We start from the raw sequence: 24,382 nt of genomic DNA, 5'->3' as shown, positions 1-24,382 counted from the left end.
TGACTCTGCCTGGTGTCTGGATTTCATCTGATACACACTCTGTTGGGGCGGCCTGATTGTGAGTCTGTTCTGTATGATGGCCGCGCCTCTGGCCACTGCTCCTGCCTGAATTGGCTATGACCATAGGGAGCATCACAGAACCAAAGCATGGTTCTCAGAGGGCACTGGGTCCAGACACAGGGGGTACCAGTGGTGGCTGCAGGTATTTTTAAGAAAACAGACTTGCTGGCATAATGAGCAGTAAATCTCTTGTTCTCTAAAACAGGATCGTTTCTATCCCAGGCCTTGCTTTGCTCCAGAACACCAACCTCACACTCCAGGGAGGAGAGGCCCCGGTCCCTGTGGGAATGTAGACTTTGCTTCTGGGAGATTCCACAGGCAGAGAGTGGATTCCTTTTTTTCAGAAGATGTGTCTTACCGTGTTTCCTTTCATATTCCGCACAATGACAGTTGGACAGGCCCCATGAGCATCGTGGACGCCCCTCTGTGGTCCACGAAGTCATCTTGCAGAGGGCAGAAGTGGCCATGCTGGTGCCTGGTGTGCACACGCTTCGTGAGGCTGAGGTTGAATCAAAGAGCAAAAGCACAGCGTGCTTATATAACTCCGAAGCACAAGGGACTTTCGCCTGAAGAGGGGATACATTCCAGTGGAAAGCACACCGCATTACTGAGTTGTTCCCAGAAACCTGATCTGTGGTCTCCAGTTCCCGAGGATGTGGAAAGTGGCCAGAGCCCCTTCGTGCTGCGCCCAGGCTGCCTGTAGCCAGAGACAGAGGGATCCGGCCCGCTCCCATGTCTCCGCTGTTTTATGGGCATCTTTCTCACACCCTGTTCTGCGATTAGAAATAAAATGAGGCACACATCACGTGTCTCACACTGCAAGACCCATTTCCTTCTAATAAGCGTCTTGCTTCCTGAGCTTTCAAGGTATCTTTCCAGGGTGGAAAGATGAAATCTCTAGAGGCTCCTATTATGGATTTCTAGTTTTGTACTATTTTTCCCCTCGTCTCTGCTACTTTGAAAGAAAATGAAGTTAGTGAGCTCTGTCTGCCTCTGCAGATACAGACACACAGACCCCCCTCACCCCCAAAAAAAGGAGCAGATATTCATTTTTTAAAAAAATAATTTACTGCTAGTTTCTTTTTTTTTTTTTTAAGAGTTATCAATTTTACTGATTTTTTTTCCAGAGCTCCAGCTTTTTTTTCTGGCCGTGCTGCACGGCATGTGGGATCTTAGTTCCCCGAGCAGGGATCGAACCCACACCCCCTGCACTGGAAGTGTGGAGTCTTAACCACTGGACTGCCAGGGAAGGGCCCCTGGGAGCAGATATTCTTTGCAAACAGAGAAGAGCGGCTTTGTCCCACTTACTTGGGGGCCATAGAAAACAGAACTCAGAGCTGAGATGTACCTGCCCCACACTGTCCTGGGCTAGAGCAGGGCCTGCCTGGAGACTGCAGACAGGTAAACCATGGGGGTTTGAGGCCTCGAGGGAGCATGTTCCTTCAAGCAGGGCAGTTCTGGGGAGACCCCTGCCTGAGGTCTGATGTACCAAATCCAGTAGCCCAGGGGTGAGGCAACCCTAGGCATAACCCAGGCAGCAAGGTGGGGGTCGGGAGGCATACCCACCAAGGCCCTCATTTCCAGGTCAAGTTCTCAAACATCCCCAACCAGGCCTCTCTGGAGTGGCCAGTGTAAGGATACAGGCTCTTTCACCGGTAAGATCTAGGGCATGCAGGGGACCACAGGAGTGAGGCCAGGCCCTGTCAACAGAAGGGGACCGTCCTTTGGAGTGATGGCATCAGCCCAGAGAGTTCAGGATTGAGTCAGAGGAATGGGAAGAGGAGATGGTGCCTCGGGAGAGAAGTGGTCCAGAGAACAAGGGGCAGGGCTCAGCCTGCAGCTGACCACCAGGCTGGCCCACCTGGGACCCCAGCCTCTTCTGGGACCCCAGGCAGGGCCCTTGTCATCATCTGACATTTTCTACTGTTGCACGGTTTGTGTCGGCCCTGATGTAAAAAACCCTATCATAGAGGCTGGAAGGAGATCCAACCCAACCCAGTTTTCAGATGGGAACATTGAGGCTGAGGGAGAGGCCTGCCCTGGTCGCAGGGCAGAGCTAGATGGACTTCCTTGTAGGCTGATTCCTGTTTCAGGAGATCTCCCTCTGTATCCTCCTGCGCTTGGCATCGAGACTTGGGCCGAGTGAGGCGTGGTCTCTGCCCCAGTGTCCTTGAGCGCTGTGTGACGTGACATGACCTCAAGCTGAGCCGTGGCTCTAAGCTCTTTTAGGGCCACCTGGCACCTGGTAGGAAAACATATGGCTGCTTTAGGTAATCTTGGGCATGTTGCATTGATGAGAAAATTCTCAAAATGCAGACAAACCCCTTAATTCAGAATTTGGAAAGGGCTAAAATGTTTTCTATATCATCAATGGAAAAAAGAGAGGTGTTTGAACAGCAGATCAATAGGGTGTGAAAGAGAACACAGGCTTCCTGTTCTTCTCTTAAACACTTTAACAATGTCCACGGATCCTTAGAAAGGGGCTTAAAGGACCTTAAGGATTCTCTTGGCCAACCCAACTCATTTACACATGAACAAACCGAGGCCTCAGGATTTGGCTGCAAACCTAATTAGCTAATATGCCTGGCTGGGAGCCCAAGGTCTTGACTCCCAGGCTGGTCTTCCCTCTGCCGGAGCACACATTTATTCACGTAGCGCATTCGGAGTGCTGAATTAGTACCGATAATCAATCTGCTGCTAATATCTGATGCTTATTTGTTCAGACCCATCGTGCATTGAACAGCTGTCCGTCAAGCGCCTCCTTCAGAGCGTAGGTGGGAACATACTGCCATGAATGAAATGTATGAGGAGCTTGCAGCTCCGAGAAGCCGTGATTTCTGCACCATGATTTCATCGTATTTCTAGACGCCACGTGCGAGGTGTCACGTGGGAGGAGTAAATGACCTGCTGAACAGTCGGCAGTGAGGGAGATAACTTGGCTGTGGTGAGCAAAGGTGTTTTTGTGAAATATGCTGCCCTCGTCTTGGTCTTGGAGGACCGATATGATTTGGGCAGGTAAAGAGGATGGCAAGGTATTTCAGGTGGAAGCCCTGGATGGTAGAGTGTAGAGGGCTGAAAAACAACCCCCAAAGGTATCAGATTCCCATCCCTGGAACTTGTAAATGTCACCTTGGAAAAAAGGGTCTTTACAGATGTTTTTAAATTAAGGATCTTGGGATGGGGAGATTATCCTGGATTATACGGTGGTCCCTAAATGCAATCACAAGTGTCCTTGTAAGTGGCAGGCAGAGGGAGATCACAGACAAGACGAGAAGGTGATGTGATCACAGAGCAGCTATTGGAGTGATGCGGTCACAAGCCAAGGAAGGAAGCTTGTAGGAAGAGGCAGGAAAAGAATCTTCCTTGGATCCTCTGGAGGAGTACGGGTCTGTCCCACCTTGATTTTGGCCCAGTGATACTGATTTGAGATTTTGGGCCTCCAGACTGTGAGAGAATAACTTTCTGTTGTTTAAGCCACCACGTTTGTATGATTGATTACAGCAGCCCCAGGAAATTAATACAAATAGGAAAGGGAAAGCCTGCTCGGGTAAGGGTTCAATGTGTTTGCTGGGAGGATAGTCAGATATTTAGAGAAGTGGTAACTACAGTTGATCCTTCATGGATGCTGAACCCATGGATTCGAGGGCCGGCTGCCCTGCCGATACCAAGGGATGACTGTAAATGGTTAGGGCCAGCGTCTTGCATTAGTTTGAAGAGTTCCTGCAAGTTTCTGCCAGGATCTTATCTTCACACCTGGAGTGAGGGGCTCTGGAGGGGAACCACGATGTCCGGCAGATTTCTCTGCAGTCCTAACTCCCGTGCTCCTTAGGTATAGGCGGCCACTGCTTGTTGAATGGCCTGATGAGTGCTGGCAGCTGCTGTAGCCGGGCTCACACTGGGTTTATTGATGAAAAATCAAAGCTGTCTGGAGCTCAGAGACAATTGATGTACCTCTCATCTCCAGCCTGTGATCTCCAATCGAATTCCCATGACCTACCTCGCAGGGGTGTGATGTGTTAGGAAATGCTCAGCCAACCCAGGATGAACAGGCGGCGGCGGTGGAGGTGGGGCTCTGGAGGGAGGCACTCTGGGTGGAAAGCAGAGCAACTCCGGTTGGGGTAAGAGGTTGGGAGTTTCCCTGCAGGGTGAAATGGCCTTCTTGATGGCGGAGTCAAATTCTCTGCTAGCCCCAGAGAATGTGATTAAAGATGGCTCTGGGGCTCTTATGACACTCTTATTGATCTGAGGTTGTTTATAGCCATAAAACAGCTGTAAATTAGAGGAATGAAGTAAGAACAGCAGGGTACTTAACTCCTGTCCTCCTAGGAGGTTGAGAAAGCTTTCTGCACAGCTCCTGCGGCAGCAGGGAGCTGAAGTATAAGTCTGCAAAGGGGAATCTCATCCTCCTTTCCTCCTGACAGTGCAAGCTAGTAGCTGTCTTCTCACCGCTGAAACCTAATCCTCATCCTTGTTGGGAAAGTGTCATCTGGCTGACACAGTTCCCAGCTGGGACCAGCGTTTAATTGTCTACCGGCTACTGTGTGTTAGATGCTCAGGGCCAGTTATCTCCTCCTTCCAAAGCTGTTTTTCTGTTTTTATCCCCCTTCCCTCCCTTTCCTTTATTCCCATCTCCTTTTCTCTCTTTTTTTTCTTCCTTTCTTTTGTTCCTCTTTTGGCCACCCTTTTTTATCAGATTAAAGGGTTTGACACATCACTATTTGTAAAGCAGTTAGGAGTTTCCAACAGACGATCGCCAATCATTTCAATGCAGTAGACCACACCTTGTGACGTTGGACTTTCTTTGCTCTCCCCTTGTAGAGATCCGAGAGGCCTTTCGGGTTCTGGACCGAGACGGCAATGGCTTCATCTCCAAGCAGGAGCTGGGAATGGCCATGCGCTCGTTGGGGTACATGCCGAGTGAGGTGGAGCTGGCCATCATCATGCAGCGCCTAGACATGGACGGTGAGACCCGGGCCTGCAGCGCCCCCCCTGGGATGAGCCTGGACTCATCAGGGAGATCTTGGGTTTAAAGGCCCTTTGCACTTGGAGTCGAAAGACTTTGATTCATGTCTTGGTTTACCTTTGAGGAGTGGAAACTTGAACTAGATCAGGGTTTTTCAAACCACATTCCGTCGACCTCTAGGGGTCTGCAGAGGTGGTTCTGGGGCCACTAGAGAGAGCAGGGTGAGGAAGGGGGCCTGGCTGGTGGAGGACTGAGAATGGTTTGGTTTTGTTTTCAGAACAGCTTTGTTGAGAAAGAATTCACACACCATGAAATTCACCCATGTAACCTATACAATTCCGTGGCTTTGAGTGTATTCACAGATTTGTGCAACCAATGGCATGATCAATTTTAGAACATTTTCACCATCCAAAAAGAAACCCTGTACCTCTTATTCATCACCTCCCAATCCCTCTATCCCCCACCAAGTCCTAGGCGACCACTAATCTACTTTCTGTCTCTATGGACTGACCTCTTCTGGATGTTTCATATAAATGGAATCATGTAATACACGGTCCTTTGTGACTGGCTTCTTTCACTTAGCGTAATATTTGTAGGGTTCATCCATATTGTAGCATGTATCACTACTTCGTTGCTTTTTATGGCCAGATTATATTCCATCGTTTGGCTATAACAGCTTCTTTTCTCTCTGTTTTACATACTGGGTTTCTACATACAATCACACTGAGGAAAAGGGTTTCACTGTATTTAAACAGTTCTGAAAAATGACTGCATTTGATGATCCTTAAGATTCTTTCCTGCTCTAAAACTGGCTGTGACCTTCCTGCCTTGGCTGAAGGTCCAGGAAGAAGCCTTCTTGTTTTGCTGTTTTCAACACACACTCTCCCCCTCTGAAAAGCAGCTTGATTCCAGGTGTAAAGGGTTCAAAGTGGCGGGCTTTGGGGACTTTTGGGTATACTCATGAAGTAGAGACCAAGTAAAAGGAAACAGAGGAGGGGGGCAGGATGCCTTTGGGAGAGATAGATGAAGACCCTGGTAGGGAGATGTTTGCTTGGCCTGCAAACTAATTGCAAGAACATGTCTGTGTCCTGTTTTCTTGCTGGATTTGTTGGAAGGATGATTAATAAGTGTGACCGTATGGTGAATGGACCCCAGTGCCAACCACCAAGTGCAGCTGTGGGCATTTATTTGCTGGTTCAGGAAAGAGATGTTTTATCAGGGATGTTCAGTTGTATGTGGAGTGCCAACCCTGTCCTTACAACCTTGATGGATTGTGACTCACTGGGTCTTTGCACGCCTGACTCGACCTTGCTTTGTATGTAGAGGTATTTCTGACAACCTGGAGCAAAGCACATGTTGTATATGTCCATGAATTCCCATCATCATTTCAGAGATACATTTCCAAAAAAGAGAAAAAAAAGTTTCTTCCTTTAAAGAATAGAAATCTTAACCTGTACCTCTGTGTATAGAATTAAAATTTGTGTGCTTTTGAATCTCCTCCCACAACTTGTAAAATAAAACATGGTCAACTGGACTAAAAGCAAGTGGAATTAGCAACGTTTAGTCAAAATGACCTGGGGCTATCGTGGGAGAGTTACTCCTCTGAGATTTAAGGGTCTTCGTCCAAGTCCATCCCTGTTTTTTGTATATTCATTCATCAGACCCTGGCTCATGGGGAATTTTTACATTTTTGCAAATCCTCCCTGATTCCACCAGGACTTGGGAGTCCCCAGGGGATCTCGTGTTGATGGTGCTGTTCAATGGGCCCGTCAGGACTCGGGCATCCATATCCATATGGGGGTTACAGTTTAAGAGACTTCAGGTTTCACCAGTTTATTTGCAACATCATACTTAGCGACCAGTGCCGAGGGTGGAACTTCCAAGCAAAGCATGTAGAGAATTGCTATTAGTTCCTTTAACAGAAGCCCAAGTCATCGGCCTTTTTCATGGTGACCCCATCAGGTGAAAACACTGTTATTTACCTTTTTTTAAAAACTTATTTTTATTTATTTATTTTTTGGCTGCACTGGGTCTTTGTTGCTGTGCTCGGGCTTTCTCTCATTGCGGCGAGCAGGGGCTACTCTTTGTTGCGGTGCGCAGGCTGTAGGCGCGCAGGCTCAGCAGTTGTGGCTCACAGGCTCTAGAGCGCAGGCTCAGTAGTTGGGGCGCACGAGCTTAGTTGCTCTGCGGCATGTGGGGTCTTCCCGGACCAGGGTTCGAACCCACAGCTTCCTCAAAGTTTTGTTGCCTCCAAAAGATTCAGTGTACAACAAATGCAAACAATGTAGCAGAGTAGGCAAAAAGAATTGCTTTCGCAACATACCAAATGCTTAAGTGTGAAAAGAGCTAAGGGAAAAAAAATGCCCAAGCTGACGCCGAAGTGTGTGTTTTTACGTGTTTTGCAAATGATGCTGGTAAGTGAAATTTCTGGGGTCCTGAGTTCTGGATATGGATGGATTGGCTATTTTTCAGTGTCCTTCTCTTAATGGGGCCTTTTGAGCTGTTCTGTTAAAAAAAATAAAAATAAAAAAAAAGTCAGGTTCTAATTATATCCTTCCTCCCCAGCTTCTGTAACTGGGGATTCTTCGCAGAGATTTGGCCCCACCTAATTAAGCTTCTCTTTGGCGTGAAACTTGTAGAATGGCAGAGGATTTTATGGGGAAATGCCACACACACACACAAGTGTTTGGGCCAGAACTTAGGATTCTTTGCTGTAAGGTGACCATGCCTCCTGGCCCGCAGATCCTGGTCCTGGTATCCAGGGGCGGCAGGAAGATGGCAGTGCCTCCACGCGTCCCAGCTGGCTGTGATTAGAAGCAGGTCTGGCCCACATACTGATCTTTTCTTTCTGGGGTCCCTGTTGGTTTGCCCGACAGTGAGGTCATAGCTTCGGCACGAGGCCCAGATGGAATTAGCCTGAGTCTGTGCAACCTTAGTCTCTCCATGAGGCTTTCCTTAGGTGGTGGTTCCTTGGGAGTGGGGTACCTCCCCGGCTCTGCGTGTAACAGTAACCTCCCTGGATTAGGGGGCTCAGTGGGGTTTCCTGGACACAGAGCCTGACGGTTCCAGTGTGTGTGGAGCTGGTTTTCCAGAGGGTGGAATGGAAGACAGGCAGTAGGGTCTAGAATTGCTCACCTGGCCGTGGCCCATTTGCCTTCAGTGCTGGGAATGACCTGTGTGTGTGTGCACCGCCTAGGCCAAACTACTCCAAGTTAGATAAACAGAAAACCCAGACTTCTGCCCAATGCCCAGTGCTTGCTTTATGGCCCATGACTGCAAATGTTCTTTCAGCCTCTGCAGCTGAGATGACTTTTGTCCTGACACCAGTTGGGGACCAAGATTCACCTTTCCTGGATGCTTTATGGCAGGATCTCACCTTCAGCCCAGATTCTGGAAGCCTGCGGTCCTCTCCGTCAGGCTCCTGGAGGCATTTAAGCCCAGTGCCCTAAGGCACTCCTGGCATTGGGAAATCAATTTCTCTCCAATGCATCGCAGTACCAGTTATGTACCAACCTTGGAAGAATTGATCAAATAGTCACCCCCCTGGCAAGTATCTCCAAAGCTTAAATCTTTTATATTAGAAACAGGTTGAGAAAGAGACTGTGGGCTCTGCCATGCCCCCATCTGCTCCCATCAGCTCTGTGACTCCCATGATAGCCCCTGGGGCCCCTCAGAACTTCCTGTACTGTTCACTGGGGAATAAGGCTTGGCATCTTCAAGACCAAAGGGATATTTTTGACTCTTTTCTACATTTTAATGGTTTCACAAACCACACCACTGTGGCCATCTGGAGTGAATCCAGCCAAGCTTTGCAAGTAATTTCCTGAAACCATCAAACCATCAAACCAGGAGATGCTTTCAGCAGCCGATGACCTCTGCATGGGTCCCACTCACATTTCTTAATGCAACCCTCTCCTGTTCCAAGCTGCCCTCACCTCTCGTTCACTCAAGGAACAAAACAAATGCAGCCCTTGCCCTCTGCATCCTTGATTTTCCTTCTACCCCTCAGAGATGCAGAATCTCGTGAAATTCCAGTGAATTTGGGGTTTTGAAATGAATTCTTATCTCTCAACAGGTTTGTAGGGCTTTTATTTTTTTTGGTTTTGGTTTTTTTTTTTTTTTTTAAGGTTCACCCCTGTCTGGATGGTGAGTATGATTCAGCTTAGTTCCATTTAAAAAGGATTTATCTGGTGTCCATTATGTGTGAATTTGCTTAATTTTATGGTTGGCAAGATGCACTTTCGGTTCATTTTGAGGCAAACCTCTGAGCTGCAAAGAACGAAATTATGGCCAGAGTCACATGAAAAAGTTAGCAGTGTCCCCATTTTTAGCCTGTGTGTCGCATCTTCCCTCTTTTCCTACCCATTCATTACATGGATTGATCCTTTGCTGATCAGTCATATAATTATGACTTTGCTGTTTTCATTTGTGATCTTCTAGAAGACAGAAAAGTATAAGCTTAATTCCAAGTACAGCTCACCTCCACTTCACATTCAAACACTGATTTGGATGCTCTGGAACTGGCTTAGGTCTATTGTGTGAGCTCAAATACACACTTCTTCTATTTATTTAGAAGTACAGTTGATTTACAAGGTCATGTTAGTTTCAGGTGTACAGCAATGTGATTCCGTTATGCATATATATATATATATATATATATATATATATATATATATACACACACACACACACACACACACACACTTTTCAGGATTCTTTTCCATTATAGGTTATAACAAGATATTGAGTATAGTTTCCTGTGCTATGCAGTAGGTCCTTGTTGCTTATCTATTTTGTACATAGTACTATGTATATGTTAATCGCAAACTCCTGATTTATCTCTACCCTTCCTTTCCCCTTTGGTAACCATAAGTTAGCTTTCTAAGTCTGTGAGTCTATTTCTGTTTTGTAAATAATTTCATTTGTATCATTTTTTTAGATTCTTCCTGTAAGTGACATTATATGATATATGTCTTTCTCTGACTTACTTCACTTAGTATGATAATCTCTAGGTCCATCCATGTTGCTGCAAACGGCATTACTTCATTCTTTTTTATGGCTGAGTAGTATTCCATTGTCTATATACACTTTTTTTCTGTATGTGAGGGAAGGTGCTCACCCACAGACTCCATGAAGTGGGACCACCTGATGGAAGCAGCTGGGGCTTTTTAGCCTTAAGCACAGGTTCCTGAACTTGAGTGCACATCAAAAAAAAAAAAGGAAATGTGCTAAACAAACAGACCAGTAGAGTCAAAAACCCCAGGGTCGGGCACAGGAACCTGCATCCTTTAACAACGCTGAGCAAGAAGGTCTGAGGAGGAGTAAATGCCTAAAAAGCAAATAAGGATTGTTTTCCTCTGGGGATTTGATGAAGAAAGAACAGTCTGTGGTCAGTCAGTCCTGCCTAAAAGCAGGAGGCCCTCCCAGTGCTCGCACATGCTGGGGCCTTGGCTTCCTCCCTCCTCCAGCTGTGGCCCAGGGACCTGCAGAATCGCCATCACCTGGGAGCCTGCTTAAAATGCTGACTCTCAGGCCCACCCGAGACCTGCTGATTCAGAGCCTGCATTTTACCAAGACTCATGTACACAGTCAAGTTTGAGAGGCGTTAGTCTAGGGCACACCGTCAGAAACAGGAAGCAAACCCAAATGCGTTTCCTCATTTGAGGATCTCTCCCATGCAGTTGCAGCCCTTCCCTAATCTCCTGCCAGTAACTCAAGGCAAAGATTTGTAACTTTAAAAGCTGGAAGTAATTCACAAAGCCAAAGTTTTGGTGAAGGTCAATCACAGGAAAATCTCTCTCCATCTGTTTGCATTTGTGAATAAGCATGATTGGCATCAGACTATTTCGTATTTCATCCTATGTTAGGGAATTATTGCTGAATGTATTTCGACCTTATTATGGTAAGTCTTAGCTGGGTAATGATAATGATAACTAATACTTATGTAATGCTTGCCATGTTCCCAATAATAACTTTGAGTATGATAATACTGTCTAACACATCGGAGTCTTCACCGTGAGCTGCTGTTCTAGCACTTTACTTATTAACTTAGTCCTCATAACAGCCATAGGTACTAATATGATCCTCATTTTATACATGAGAATGATGAAAGACAGAAGTTTCAAGTTACTTGCCCATGTCATGCTACTAGTAAGAGCCCTATGAATCTAAGATCTTAACCACATATCTTGTAGATATGTTTTTATTCTTTTTGTGATTTAGTGGACATAGATCACTTAGGGTGACAACGGGACATTGAAGCAGTGACTTAACAGGACACAGGCACACATGCATACACATACCAGAGTCATGATGTCATGTGGATATTTCAAACCTATATGTGAGTGTTTTGGTTATCAATTACCATGCCAGATAGTCTCCTGCTGTCAGCTTTGGTCAAATGATAAACTCCAGCTACTCTCCAGGTTATCCTTGAATGAGTCAAGCCCGACCCTAAAGCAGAGTTTGTGAAATGAAGATGGTGTCTTTGGATTTCTTGTTGCTTTAGCGAGGGGTGTCCTTTAGGGCCTTTTGGGATATATAGTGATGGTGGATGTTTGTGAAAAATCCACTCCAACTTTCCTATTACCCTAGGCAGTTCCTGACAGGCAGGGTCTGCCATCTCAATTGTATTGACAGTTGCTCACATTGAACCCAAGTTTCCACTAAAGACCAAACTGTTCAAGCCACTTCCAGCTACTCAGTCCAGCATACTAAAAACAGAATTTCTGGTCCTAAAAAAATTAAAAAAAAAAGACTTTCTGGTCCTTATGCTCATTTCATTAAGAGCATCCTCAGCCAATATTATATTCTGTCTCCCTTGTTTTAACACCCTGGAACCCATTGCTACACCTCTCCCCCCAGTTTACAATGATATAAATTAGCAACATCTTGTGACTCTGTGTTCTTCTCCCGTTAGCAGACTTGGAACTTCTCCTGGGATGTGCTGATCTGATTCTGGTCATGGGTTTAGAGGCAGTGAAACTTGGTAGAAGTAGATCTTGAAAATGGGCATCTCCGTTCAAGGCAACTGCCTCAGCTGTGTTTATTTCCAGTCTTCAGGGTCACCAGGTTCTTCAAGCTGATCTTGTCTGACCTAAGGGACGTATCAGAGAGGACACCAAGGAGACTTGGCCATTCAATTTTCTGAATCCACGTAGAGGTCCCCACTCTAAGTCTCAGGTCCCACTTCTTTCCAACCAGTGCCCTAAATTTCACATAAGAGACTTGATGAGTCTGTGACTTCAACTGAACAATTCGTTTGACCACCCAATTAAATTTGGGGTCTTCCCTTCAGTTGTAAGAAATAAGTGATTATCTGGGGCTATCCTAGAAGCACTCTGGTTGTCTGACTGTAACCTGAGCTGAGAGTTTCAAGGCCTGAGCTTGTTAGAAACAGCCTTGTTGTCTTCATTGCTATTGTAAAAGTCAAACATAGTAGCTACATGAGTCTTCAAAAACCTTGCTTCAATAATTATTTTATCCCAAGAAACCACAGACGACATTTAGTTAATTATGATGCCAGTCATGCTGTAGATAACAGTATGCCATTTTTCATTAGCAAGGAGGTCAGCACTTCATTTAAGATCATAGATAAGCAAGCCAATCTGGGAATCCCACTTGGGTAGTTTGTTTTCTCCTGGTACCACATACTGTGTCATCGTGAAAACAGAAGTCATGCTGGATTTCTAGGAGGGAGAGTATTATGTGAAATGTAAGAACCTGCTGAAATTCTTCATACATAAATAATATTTCTCTTAGGCAGGATTTACCAAAAGGAATATATGAAAATGCCCATCTCAGAACACCCAGACCAGTATCGAATATTATTTAACAAATCATTACTAATATGATTGGTGAAAAACGGGGACTTAGTTTTTACTCATAAGTGAGATGATATATTTTTCGTATGTTGATTGGTTATCTATTTTTTTTCCTTTTTGCAGATTGTCTTTTTTTTTGGTCTGTTTCAGTAAGGACAGGCTAAATTATGCTGTAGTGATAAATAATCCCCCCAAATATCAGTGGCTTAATACTACAAAGTAAAACGTCTCACCCAGGCTGTATGTCCATTGGGGGTTGGTTGGGTGTTTTCTCTTAGTCATCCTCACTCAGGAATCCTGGCAGAGGGAGACTTCTGTCTGTACTTCCATGATAGCTGTGGCAAGGGAAAGAGACTGAGTGAAGCACTTAGTGATTCTTAAAGTTTTTGTCGCTTCTCTTCTCATCTCATTGGAGAGAGCAAGTCACGTGGCTGTGCCTCATATCAAGGGCTGTTGGGAAGTTGAATCTGACTCCATGACCACAAGGGCATGAACTGGAAATGTTTGAACAACACTAATGATGACTTACGGATTTTAGGCTTTTTCTTTTTTCATTAGAATGTCACATTCATTGCAAAAATTTTATTTCAGGAAAAATTTTTAGAAATACTATGAATAGGGGCAAAAATAATTATTATGGGAGATTTTACACATTCCTTTAAACTTGATCAAGTACATAAAACTAAGTCACAGAATTTGAGTGACATTGAATGTGCGTGTATATGAGTGTGTGTGTGTGAGTGTGTGTGTGTGTGTGTAATATAAATTTTATTCCTTTGAAAAGAGAATACTCTTCTTTCGAAGTGATTCTGGAATGTTAGCAAACATGACTGTGTATTAGGCCACAAAGACAACCTAATTAAATTCCAGAGGACAAATATTACAGGCACATTCTTTGACTACAATGCAGTAAACCAGAAATTAATAACAAACTTTTGAATAAGAATCCCACCCGCTTGGAAATTTGGAAATGAAAAACCAAAAATCTTTCAATTTAATTAACAGATCCAAGAGCTGATTCTTTGGGGAAAAAAATGCAATAAATTGACAAATAAAGCATATTTATTTAAGAATTAAAGAGAGTTATCACTAAACTAAACTAGAAATGAAAAAATATGGAAGAGTTTTAAAAAGAATACTTGATACAATTTTATGTTAATACATTTGAACATCTACATGAAATGGAGATTTTTGGAAAAATATAAGTAATTGAAACTGATTAAAGCTGAAATAAGTAGTCTAAATCAGAAGTTGCATACTTGCAGCCTACCAGCCAAATTCAGCTCTTAGCCATGTTTTATTTGTCTCACACATCATTTTATAAAGCAGAAAATCTCATATTAAAAATCTGCATTTCCCCCTCTTAAAATATGGGAGAATTTGACAAGTCTGGACCTGCATTCCTTCATTGCAATAATTTGGTGGAGTTGAGTAGCTGTCCTCTCTAGGCAGGGCAAATGCCACAGTCTCCACCAGTCCCTATTGTCTTACACCTGCCTGCTCTCTTTTGATGAACTAGCTTAGGCCCTATGGACCTGGGAGTTTGTGACTCTGCCTAAATGGACCAGTGAGTGATGAGGGCCTCTTTCATTGCTGCAGCAATCAATTCTTCGTTTCCTTTAGTTTTAATTGTAGGGTGTTTTTGTTTTGATTTTCTGTTTTTGTTTATGTGTTGCTTATTTGTTGTCATTTCTAGCAACTTCAGTAGATTACTTATTTTAATTTAATTCCTCATTATTTAATAATTAAGGCAACTAGGACAATAAATTTGCCACTGAGAAGATTTTAGTAATCTCTCCAAAATTTTGATAGATAGTTTTAATTGTTTCATTGTTCTCTCTATAATATTTTATTATAGTTTTTAATTCCCTCTGCTCCCCTACAATTTTTTTAGGGAAGTGTTTTATAGTTTCCAAGTCACTGGGATTCTAAATTTCTAGTTTACATTTAAATTTTCTATTTTCATTGCCCATTGGAAAATAAATATGACCTGCTATTTGCTAGGATTTTCTTTGCAAGCAAGAATAAGATGAACTTTTATGAAGGTATTTCCTCTATGGTATAGGCTTTTATATATGCATAGAAGCTATCTTCATATTACCTATATCCCTTCCACCTGTATTTTTGGTTATTTTATCTGAGATAAATTACTGTGATGTGTCAAAGTCTCCCACTGCTGTTACCTTGCTTCCTTGGTTTACTTCCAACAGTTTTTATTTTAATTTTTAATGCACTGTCTGCCCTCATAGTGGATTTTAGCTTTTATCAATGTAAATGTTCTTGAAACGCTTTTGAGTTATGCTTTTGCTTTCTGTTGATTTTTACCACATAACCTTTTTGCCTGTGTTTGCATAACATTTATTGTTATGTGTGGTCATTGGGGAACATTCACAATTATTCAGCTTCTTCCAGGAACACAGTGCACTGCACTCCTGCCCTTTCTGTGTGATTTTGTTAGGTGTATAAAGCAGTCTGTGCCACTATGTTTTAATTTTTAATTATTCTGAGAGCCTTTTGATGGGCAAGCTTAACCTATCATTTATTTCAGAACTTTTCATTTGGGTCTTAATTCTGTTATTTTGCTTTATGCTGGTCTCCATGTGTACCTAAGGTATTTAATTTGTCTTCTTTTTTGACTACAGTGGGTTTTGTTTGTTTGGTTTTTTTAATACAACAGATTTTTTTTTTTTTTTTGGCCATGTCATGTGGCTTGCAGGATCTCAGTTCCCCAAACAGGGATCCGACCTGGGCCATGGCAGTGAAAGCCTGGAATCCTAACCACTAGGCCACCAGGGAACTCCCACAGTGGGTTTTTTAAATTGAAATATAATTGACATATAACTTTATATGAGTTTCAGGTGTACAACATAATGATTTGATATTTATTTATTTTGCAAAATGATCGACACAATAAGCCTAGTTAACATCCGTCACCGTACATAGTTACATAATTTTTTTCTCTTGATGAGAACTTTTAAGATCTATTCTCTTAGCAACTTTCAGTTATGCAATACAGAATTATTGTTAACTATAGTCACCATGCTGTACATTACATCCCCATGACTTATTTATTTTATAATTGGAAGTTTGTACCTTTTGTCCACCTTCACCCATTTCACCCCCCCTCCACACCCCCTACCTCTGGCAACCACCCATCTGTTCTCCGAATTAATGAGCTTGGCGTTTTTTTTTTTTAAGATTCCATATATAAATGAGATCATGTGGTATTCGTCTTTCTCTGACTTATTTCACTGATACCCTCAAGTTCCATCCATGTGGTCACAAATGGCAAGACTTTCCTCTTTTTTTATGGCTAAATAATATTGCTGTGTGTGTGTGTGTGTGCGTGTGCGTGTGCGTGTGTGTGTGTGTGTGTGTGTGTGCCGCATCCTCTTGATCCATTCATCCATCAATGGACACTTAGTTTGTTTCCATATCTTGTCTATTGTAAGCAGTGCTGCAGTGAACAAGGGGATGCAGGTATCTCTTTGAGTTAGTGTTTTCATTTTCTTCAGATAAGTACTCAGAAGTGGAATTGCTGGATCATATGGAATTTCTGTTTTTAATTTTTTGAGGAACTTCTATACTGTTTTCCAGAGTGGCTGCACCAGTTTGCATTACCACCAGCAGTGCACAAGGGTTCTCTTTCCCCCACATCCTCATTCACACTTGTTATTTCTTGTCTTTTTGATAATAGCCATTTAGCAGGCATGAAGTAGTATCTCATTATGGTTTCAGTTTGCATTTCCCTGATGATTACCTTTTCATGTACCTGTTGGCCGTCTGCATGTCTTCTTTGGAAGGACGTCTATGCAGATCCTTTGTCCATTTTTAAATCGGATTTTTTTTGCTATTGACTTTTATGAATTCTTTATACATTTTGGAAATTAACTCCTTATTAGATATATGATTTGAAAATAAATTTTCCCATTCAGTAGGTTGCCTTTTCATTTTGTTGATGATTTCCTTTGCTGTACAGAAAGGGTGCTTTTGTTTTGTTTTTTTTTTTAGTATTACCCTCTCAGTTGTTTGGAAGTTAGATATCTTACTTTCAATTTTTCTAGTAATAGCCATAAAGTTTTTGCGAATTTAACTCCTAACATCAGCTACAAATTAATAATACCTGCTTTTGTGGAAGATGAGAAATTAACTGTCTCCCCCTTTTCTCTTTTCTATTCTTTGTTAATTTCAATATATGGCTGTTATAAATATGCCTCCCCCTTTTTAAAAACAATTTTTATTATTTTCAGTTTTAAAGAATATTATCAGTTTTATAACCATATTTGAAACACTTATTTTGCCTGTGCATTTAACTGGTTTGAGTGCTTATACCCAGCCATATTTAACTCATTTTCTGCTTCTTATTTTAACTAGTATACATTTGTTCCTGCATAAAGTTTCTAAGATTTCATTGTTATTGTTTTTTTTTTTTCAGGAAGTTTACTTCAATCCTAAATCTTCTGAGTATTTGAAATCTGAGAATGTCCTTCTCTTGATACACAAATGACGACTTGATTTAGGTATAGAATTCTTGGGTTTCAGCCTTTTGTTTTTAAAGTTCTGTGATTACTACTCCATGATTTTTGGTTTTTCATGTTGTGAGGAAGCTCATGACCAGCCTACTTCTTATTCCTTGTGAATAACCTTATTTTTTTAGGATGTGATTATTATCTGTGAAGTGTGAACATCTCACCCGCCTGTTTACTTCTCTGTGTTGTAGTTGCTAACGGTAGTTGGTGCTTGGTTGTCGCTGATGTTAGGGTTCTTTGCGGTATGAGTCACACTCTCAATTTTCCAGAGTTTTTTCCCTAGGAAATAATGTTTCCACCCTTTTTGTTTTCCACCCTCTTTGCTCCACAGATTTCAGTCTCTCTTTCTAGCCTTATATGCAGATTAGATCCTGGGCTGTGGTCTCTGCATCTCCCCCTCAGCTGTCCTTTCTCCTTCTTTGTCTTCGGTCTTCTGCATTTCTCACATATATTTTGTTCTTCTCTACTTTGAGGTTTTCCAGTGAAAAGTCTACTGATCACTGGATTTTATTTCTGTGATACTGCCTTCTCATCTCTGTAATCTTTTTCTTGTCACTTTTCTAATTTGGTTGATCTGGCATCTTCTCAGTGTTGTTGAGGAATACACTGGATACTTTTTGAACATTCTTTGGTATATCTGTTTGAAAGTGAGGTAGTTGCCAAGTTCTGAGCAACTGGTTGTCACTTTTGAACCACAGCATCTCTTCAGAGGTCTCTTGATTTTCCAGTAGAGGCAGATCCAGCCTGCCTAATCCAGCATGCAGACCAGTGACCTGACTCAGGGTAGGTCGGACTAGGCTCCAGCAGAGATGGATGCAGGACAGTAGGCAAATCCGCTTCTAGTGCCATGCAAAGAAGGGGTGGTGTGAAGGAATTCTAGGCGGTACTTACTCAGCAACCTAGGAAATCGAAGGGGAAGCCAAGTAGGTGTCTCTTATAACAGGGATCCCAGTATACCTGGAATCCCTGTAAAAAATGCTCCCTGAAGTTTCTGTGTCTGTGTTATGTGGGTCCATCTCATTTTTCCTTTTTTCCTTTTTGCCTTATTTCCGTGGGTAGAAATTTTTAGATCAAATAGTAATGGTAATTTCAGACTTTTTTTTCTTGTTTTTGATTTTAATGGAAAAGTCCCCAGATTTTGAACTTAAACTTGCAAATGGTATTGATTGCTGTTTGATATGAATATTAATTATAATGTTAAGCTAATATATCGTATTCTTGATTTACCTTTTTTTTTTTAAAGCAATCATGGCTATTAGGTAACTTTTTGACATCTATTGAGATAATTATATAGTTTTTATTATTTTACCTGTTGATCATATGTATTATTTAATTGAATTTACTAAAATTAAAAATCTCCTACAATTCAGGGATGATTCTTCAGGATGAGTTTCTCTTATAATATCCTATTGTGTTTGACTAGCTATTGTTTTGGTTTTTTATTTAGGTTTTTGCATTTATATTGGTGAAAAATAATTGATCCATTGCTTTTTCTTTCCATTTGGCAGGTTTTTGTATCAGGGTTTGCTGAACTTATAAAGGTATTGGAAACTTTTCCATCTTTTTATGCACCAGAAGAGGTTATAAAATAATTATTTCTTAATATTCAAACACATATTCCTGTGAAATCATGTAAACATAAAAGTTTGGGAGTATTCTTTAACAGTATTTAGTTTATATTGTGTTTACTAATCTGTTCAAATGGTCATTTTCTTTAGTGAATTTGATTATCTATTTGTTCCTGGAATTTACCCATTTCTTTTGGTTTTCAAATGTGTTAACCTAATGTATACTTGTTTGTCATTCTTCATATTTTGATATCCTTTAATTCTGTAAATACATCATCTTTGTGATTTCTAATATATATACTTATTTTATCTCTTTTTTCTTAATTTGATTTCCAGATGATTTTCCTTATATATATATATTCTCAGAGAATTATATCACCATCTTGATTATCAGTGGTATTAGTTCAGTTTTTGGAGGGAGGGTTTACATTGTGAATTTTACTTCTGTTTGTAGTTTTTTAGTTTTGTTGTATTCTTTCCTTATTTTCCCCAGCTTCTTTCTCATCTCAGCCTTTACCAACTGATTTCTAATTTTTAATTGATTCATAATTCAAATAACCTAAAATGCATAATTCTTGAGTGCTCAGTTTGAGGGATTTTGACAATTATATATGGCAGTGTAACTCATACCCTAATATAAAATATAGAAACTTTCTTTAGTTCCTTGACAAATAAATTTTCCTATTCTGTGGCTTACATATTCATTTCTTAATAGAGTCTTTTGATTAGCAGATACTTTAAGTTTTGATTAAATCCTATTTATCACTTTTTTTTCATGTTCAGTGATTCTTGTCTAAAAAATTTTGCTTCCATCAATAATGTTATAAAAATATTTTACTACATTTTATTCTAGAAAATTTATGATTCTAGCTTTTAAATTTAGGTCTGTGATCCATATGAAATTCATTTTTGTGTATGGAGTGTGGTAGAAGTTGAGATTCAGTTTGCCCACTACAAATTTTTGGTTATTTTAAGCACAATTTGTTAAAAAGACTTTTCTATCCAAGTCATTGAATTGACTTGGAACCTTGATTGGGTATCGATTGACCATAAGTGTGACAGCCTGTTTCTGGATTCTGTCTTCCATTCTATTGACCTATTTGCCCTATCTATTTTGTACACTAACACATACTGTCTTGATTCCTATAGTTTTATGTCAACTCTTGAAATCAGGATGTGTAGGTCCTGAAACTGTTCATCTTTTCCAAAATTATTATGGTTATTCTAGATCTTTTGCATTTCCACATAGATTTTAAAATCAGCTCCTAAGTTTTGTCAACAAAATTACCTGGGATTTGGATCGCGATTGCATTACATCTGTAGATGAATTTTAATAGAATGGACATATTAACAACAGTAAGTCTATAAAAGGGGTATGTCTCTCCATTTCTTTAGATCATATTGAACTTTTCTCAACAATATTTTATGTTTTATTTTGGATGACTTGCACATCTTTTGTTAGATTTATTCCTATGTACTGATGTTTGTTTGTTTTTTTAAATTTTTATTGGAGTATAGTTGCTTTACAATGTTGTATTAGTTTCTGCTGTACAGCAAAGTGAATCAGTTATATGTATACATATGGCCCCTCTTTTTTAGATTTCCTTCCCATTTAGGTCACCACAGAGCACTGAGTAGAGTTCCCTGTGCTATACAGTAGGTTCTCATTAGTTATCTATTTTATACGTAGTAGTGTGTATATGTCCATCCCAATCTCCTAATTCATCCCACTCCCCCTTCCCCCCTTGATATTGACACCATTGTAAATTATATTGTTTTAAAATTTTGCTTTCAGATTGTTTGCTACTGGTATGTAGAAATACAATTGCTTTTAAAGTTGAATTTGTATTCTGATATCTTGCTAGTTCTAGTAGTTTGTAATACTTCCATGGGATTTTCTACATTCTTAAAGGTGTTGTTTGTGACAAATAGTTTTACTTCTTCCCTTCTAAGTTTTATGTCTTTTGTATTTCTTTTCTTGCCTTGTCATACCAGTTAGGATTGATTAAAGTGATAAGAGTAGACATTTTTATTTCTTTCTTGATCTTAGGGAAAATCTTTCACCGTTAAGCTTTTTGCTGATGCTTTTTTCAGATTGAAAAAGTTTCTTTCCTCTATTCTAGATTGCTGAGGATTTTTATCTGGAACAGGTGTTGAATTTTTTCAGATACTTTTATTGCATCTATCAAAGTGATCATATTTTTTTTCTTATATTCTGTTAATGTACTGAATTATGTTGATATATTTTCATGTTAAACCAATTTTATATTCCTAGAATATACCAGATCAGGTCATGATATATTTTCCTTGTCAGATATTGCTGGATTTGATTTGCTGATATTTTGTTAAGGATTTTTGCATCTATGTTTATGAGGCATATTGGTCTGTAATTTTCTTGTAATTTCCCGTCAAGTTAAGGTGTCAGGTTTAAGCTGGTCCCATAAAATGAGTTAGAAAGCTTTTTTTTTTTTTCTCTCTTTTATGTTCTGAAAGAGTTTGTGTAAGATTGACATTTTTCTTCCTTAAATGTTTATTTGAAGCTATCTAGACCTGGAATTTTCTTTGTTAAAAGGATTTTTTTAATATTATATTATAAAAATTTTCAATCATGCAGAAATGTTGAATGAATTTGTGCAGTGAGCACCTTCATACTTACTCATTGCATTGATTTTACAATGCCATATTTGCTTTAGCATTTATCTCTTCATCTCTCTATAGGAGAAGCTTTTTGATTATAAAACACGTCCTTTAAAATCATGGAGCTATTTAGATCTTCTATTTCTTCTTGCGTTAATTTTTGTCACTTTTGTATTTCAAGGCATTTGTTCATTTTAGTAAATTGTCAAACTTATTGACATAAATTTTTCTTAATATTTTCTAATTAAGAAAGATCCCATAGGATCTTTCATTCCTAATATTGTTAATTGTTTTTACTGTGTTTTGTCTTTATCAAGCTTGTTAAAGGATTTTCAATTTTCTTGATCACTTAAAAAAACTATCTTTGACAATTTTCTCTATTGTTTTCATTTCATTGATTTCTGCTTTTATTTTTTAATTATTTCTTTTCTTCAAGTTACTAAGGCTTAATTTCCTCTTCTTTCTCTCACTTGTTAAAGTGGAAGCTTAGATCATTGATTTTAGACCTCTCTTTTCTAATACAAGTATTTAAAGCTTTAAAGTTTCAGCCATATTCTATAAATCCTTTTTTGAAAATTATAGTAAATTTTATTACATGTTCAGAGAATTGGGCCTGGTTTGAATAGCAAGAAGAAGTTAGGTAGACTAACATTGATTGAGGACTTCATATGGTAAGGAGGGAAGCACATACCCATTTTACAGATGAGGAAACCAAGAGTCAGGTCAGTTCATGCCTCAGCCAAGATGCCGCAGACCTAGAAAATAATGGGGCTGGGGTTTCACCTCTAGCCTTTCTGGCTTCCCACTCCACTCTGCTGCCACCCAGAAAAGACAGATCCTGGAATGTTTGGAAAGTGTCCTCACCTCTTTCCTCTCACCTGTTTTTCCAGCATTCCTATGGTGATCAGTGCGGGTGTGTGTGGAGCTGCACAGGTGGGATGTATCTTGGGAGAAAAGGGGAAATGGAGACAGAGGAGACCATGCCTGCTCTTCGAGGCTGCATGAAGAACGCTGCATTCTGTTTTACAGGCATTCAACCTGTTTCTCATTCCATAAATCCATAATTTTTTTTCATTTTCAGTTTGCAGTCTTTTCTAATTTCTCTCATGTGTGTTTTTTTTTCCCGCTGACTCCTGAGCTGGTTAGAGATATCATGCTTAGTTTCTAACTAATAGGAGATTTTATAGATATCTTCCTGTCATCATTAAATATCATCAAGGTATCTTTACTGTTATCATTTGATTATCATTGCCATCAGAAAGCATACCTTGTGTGAATTTGACCCTTTGAAATTTACCACGTCTTGTTTTGCAGCCCAGCATGTGTTTCCTTATGCACTTAAAAAGAATGTGTATTTTGCACTTTTGGGTGTCGTATTCTATAAATGTCAATTAGGTCAAACTCCTTGGTATTGTTGTTCAGATCTTCTGTATCTTCCTTGAAACTTTTTTTTTCTTCTACCACTACTGTCAAGAGGTGTTAGATTCTCCAGCTTTGTGGGCTTGTGTGTTTCTCCCTTTAGTTCTGTAATTTTTTTGTATGTGTATTTTGATGCTCTATTATTAGATGCATACACATTTAAAATTATGTTTTCTTTATTAACTGATACTTTTGTTGTTATAAAATGTCTGATAATGCTCTTTGTCTTGAAGTCAACTTTGTATGATATAAATAGAGCCACACCAGCTATATTGCTTAGTGTGTGTATGGCTTACTTTTTCAACTGTTTTACTTCTAAGTTATTACCATCTTTATATTTAAAGCCTGTTTATTAGAAGCTTCAAATAATTGGGTTTCCTTTTTATCCAGTCAGCCAAGTTTTTAAAAATTAGTGTCTAATTTATGTAATTATTGATAAGATTGGATTTGTCTGTCACGTTGTTATATATTTTCTGTTAGAACCATGTATTTCTGTGTTCTTCTCTTTCTCTTTTCCTGCCATCTTTTGAGTGAAATGAGAGTGTTTCAGTATTCTATTTCGTCCCTCTTACTGCCTTATTAGCTATATTACTTTGTATGTATGTATTTAGTGGTTGCTCTAGAGATTACAAATGCATCTTTAACTAATCACATTTTTCTTTGAATAATCTTATGCTACTTCATGAACAATCTAAGAATCTTAACAACATATAAATGTTGTCATGTATTTTACATCTCCATATTTTATATTGTATTTATCACCATTTCACCTTTTCTGGGGTTCTTTATTCCTTCTCGTGTATCTGAGCTTTCATCTGGTTTCATTTCCTTTCAACCTAAAAGTCTTTTAGCATTTCTTTCACTGCACTCCTGCTAGAAAAGAATAATCTTAGGTTTTGACTGACAGGAAATGTCTTTTTTATTTTTGAATTTTTTATTGTGATTAAATATATATAACATAAGATTTGCCATTTTAAGCATTTTTAAGTGTGCAATTCAGCAGCATTAAGTACCTTCATGATGTTATGCAGCCATCACCACTATTTCCAAAACTTTTCCATCACCCCAAACAGAAACTCTGTAACTATTAAGCAATAACTCACCATTATTCCATTAACCCCACCCCAGGGAATCTCTAATCTGCTGTCTCTATGAATTTACCTCTTCTAGGTATTTCATATATGTGGAACCATACAATATTTCTCTACTTGTGGTTGGCTTATTTGACTTAGCATAATGTTTTTAAGGTTCATCCATGGCATAGCATGTATCAGAGCTTCATTCCTTTTTATGGCTGAATAATATTCCATTATTTGTCTATAGCACATTTTGTTGATCCATTCATCTGTTGATGGACACTCAGGTTGTTTCTACCATTTGGCT

At 40.0% G+C, this 24,382-nt stretch overlaps 1 protein-coding gene across 13 annotated transcripts in view; it reads left to right on the top strand.

Moving 5' to 3' along the window:
- Positions 1-24,382, top strand: part of CALN1 (calneuron 1) — a 491,684-nt gene that overhangs the window by 259,577 nt on the left and 207,725 nt on the right. For all 13 annotated transcript variants that reach the window (XM_007186515.3, XM_007186520.3, XM_057529217.1 and 10 more), the window contains one exon: positions 4,879-5,022. In XM_007186515.3, the coding sequence (XP_007186577.1) occupies positions 4,879-5,022 (144 nt within the window). The remainder of the gene's footprint in view (positions 1-4,878; positions 5,023-24,382) is intronic.

This window comes from Balaenoptera acutorostrata, chromosome 15 (assembly GCF_949987535.1).
Source record: "Balaenoptera acutorostrata chromosome 15, mBalAcu1.1, whole genome shotgun sequence".
Taxonomy (NCBI): Eukaryota; Metazoa; Chordata; class Mammalia; order Artiodactyla; family Balaenopteridae; genus Balaenoptera; species Balaenoptera acutorostrata.
This window is presented reverse-complemented; position numbering and strand designations above follow the sequence as displayed.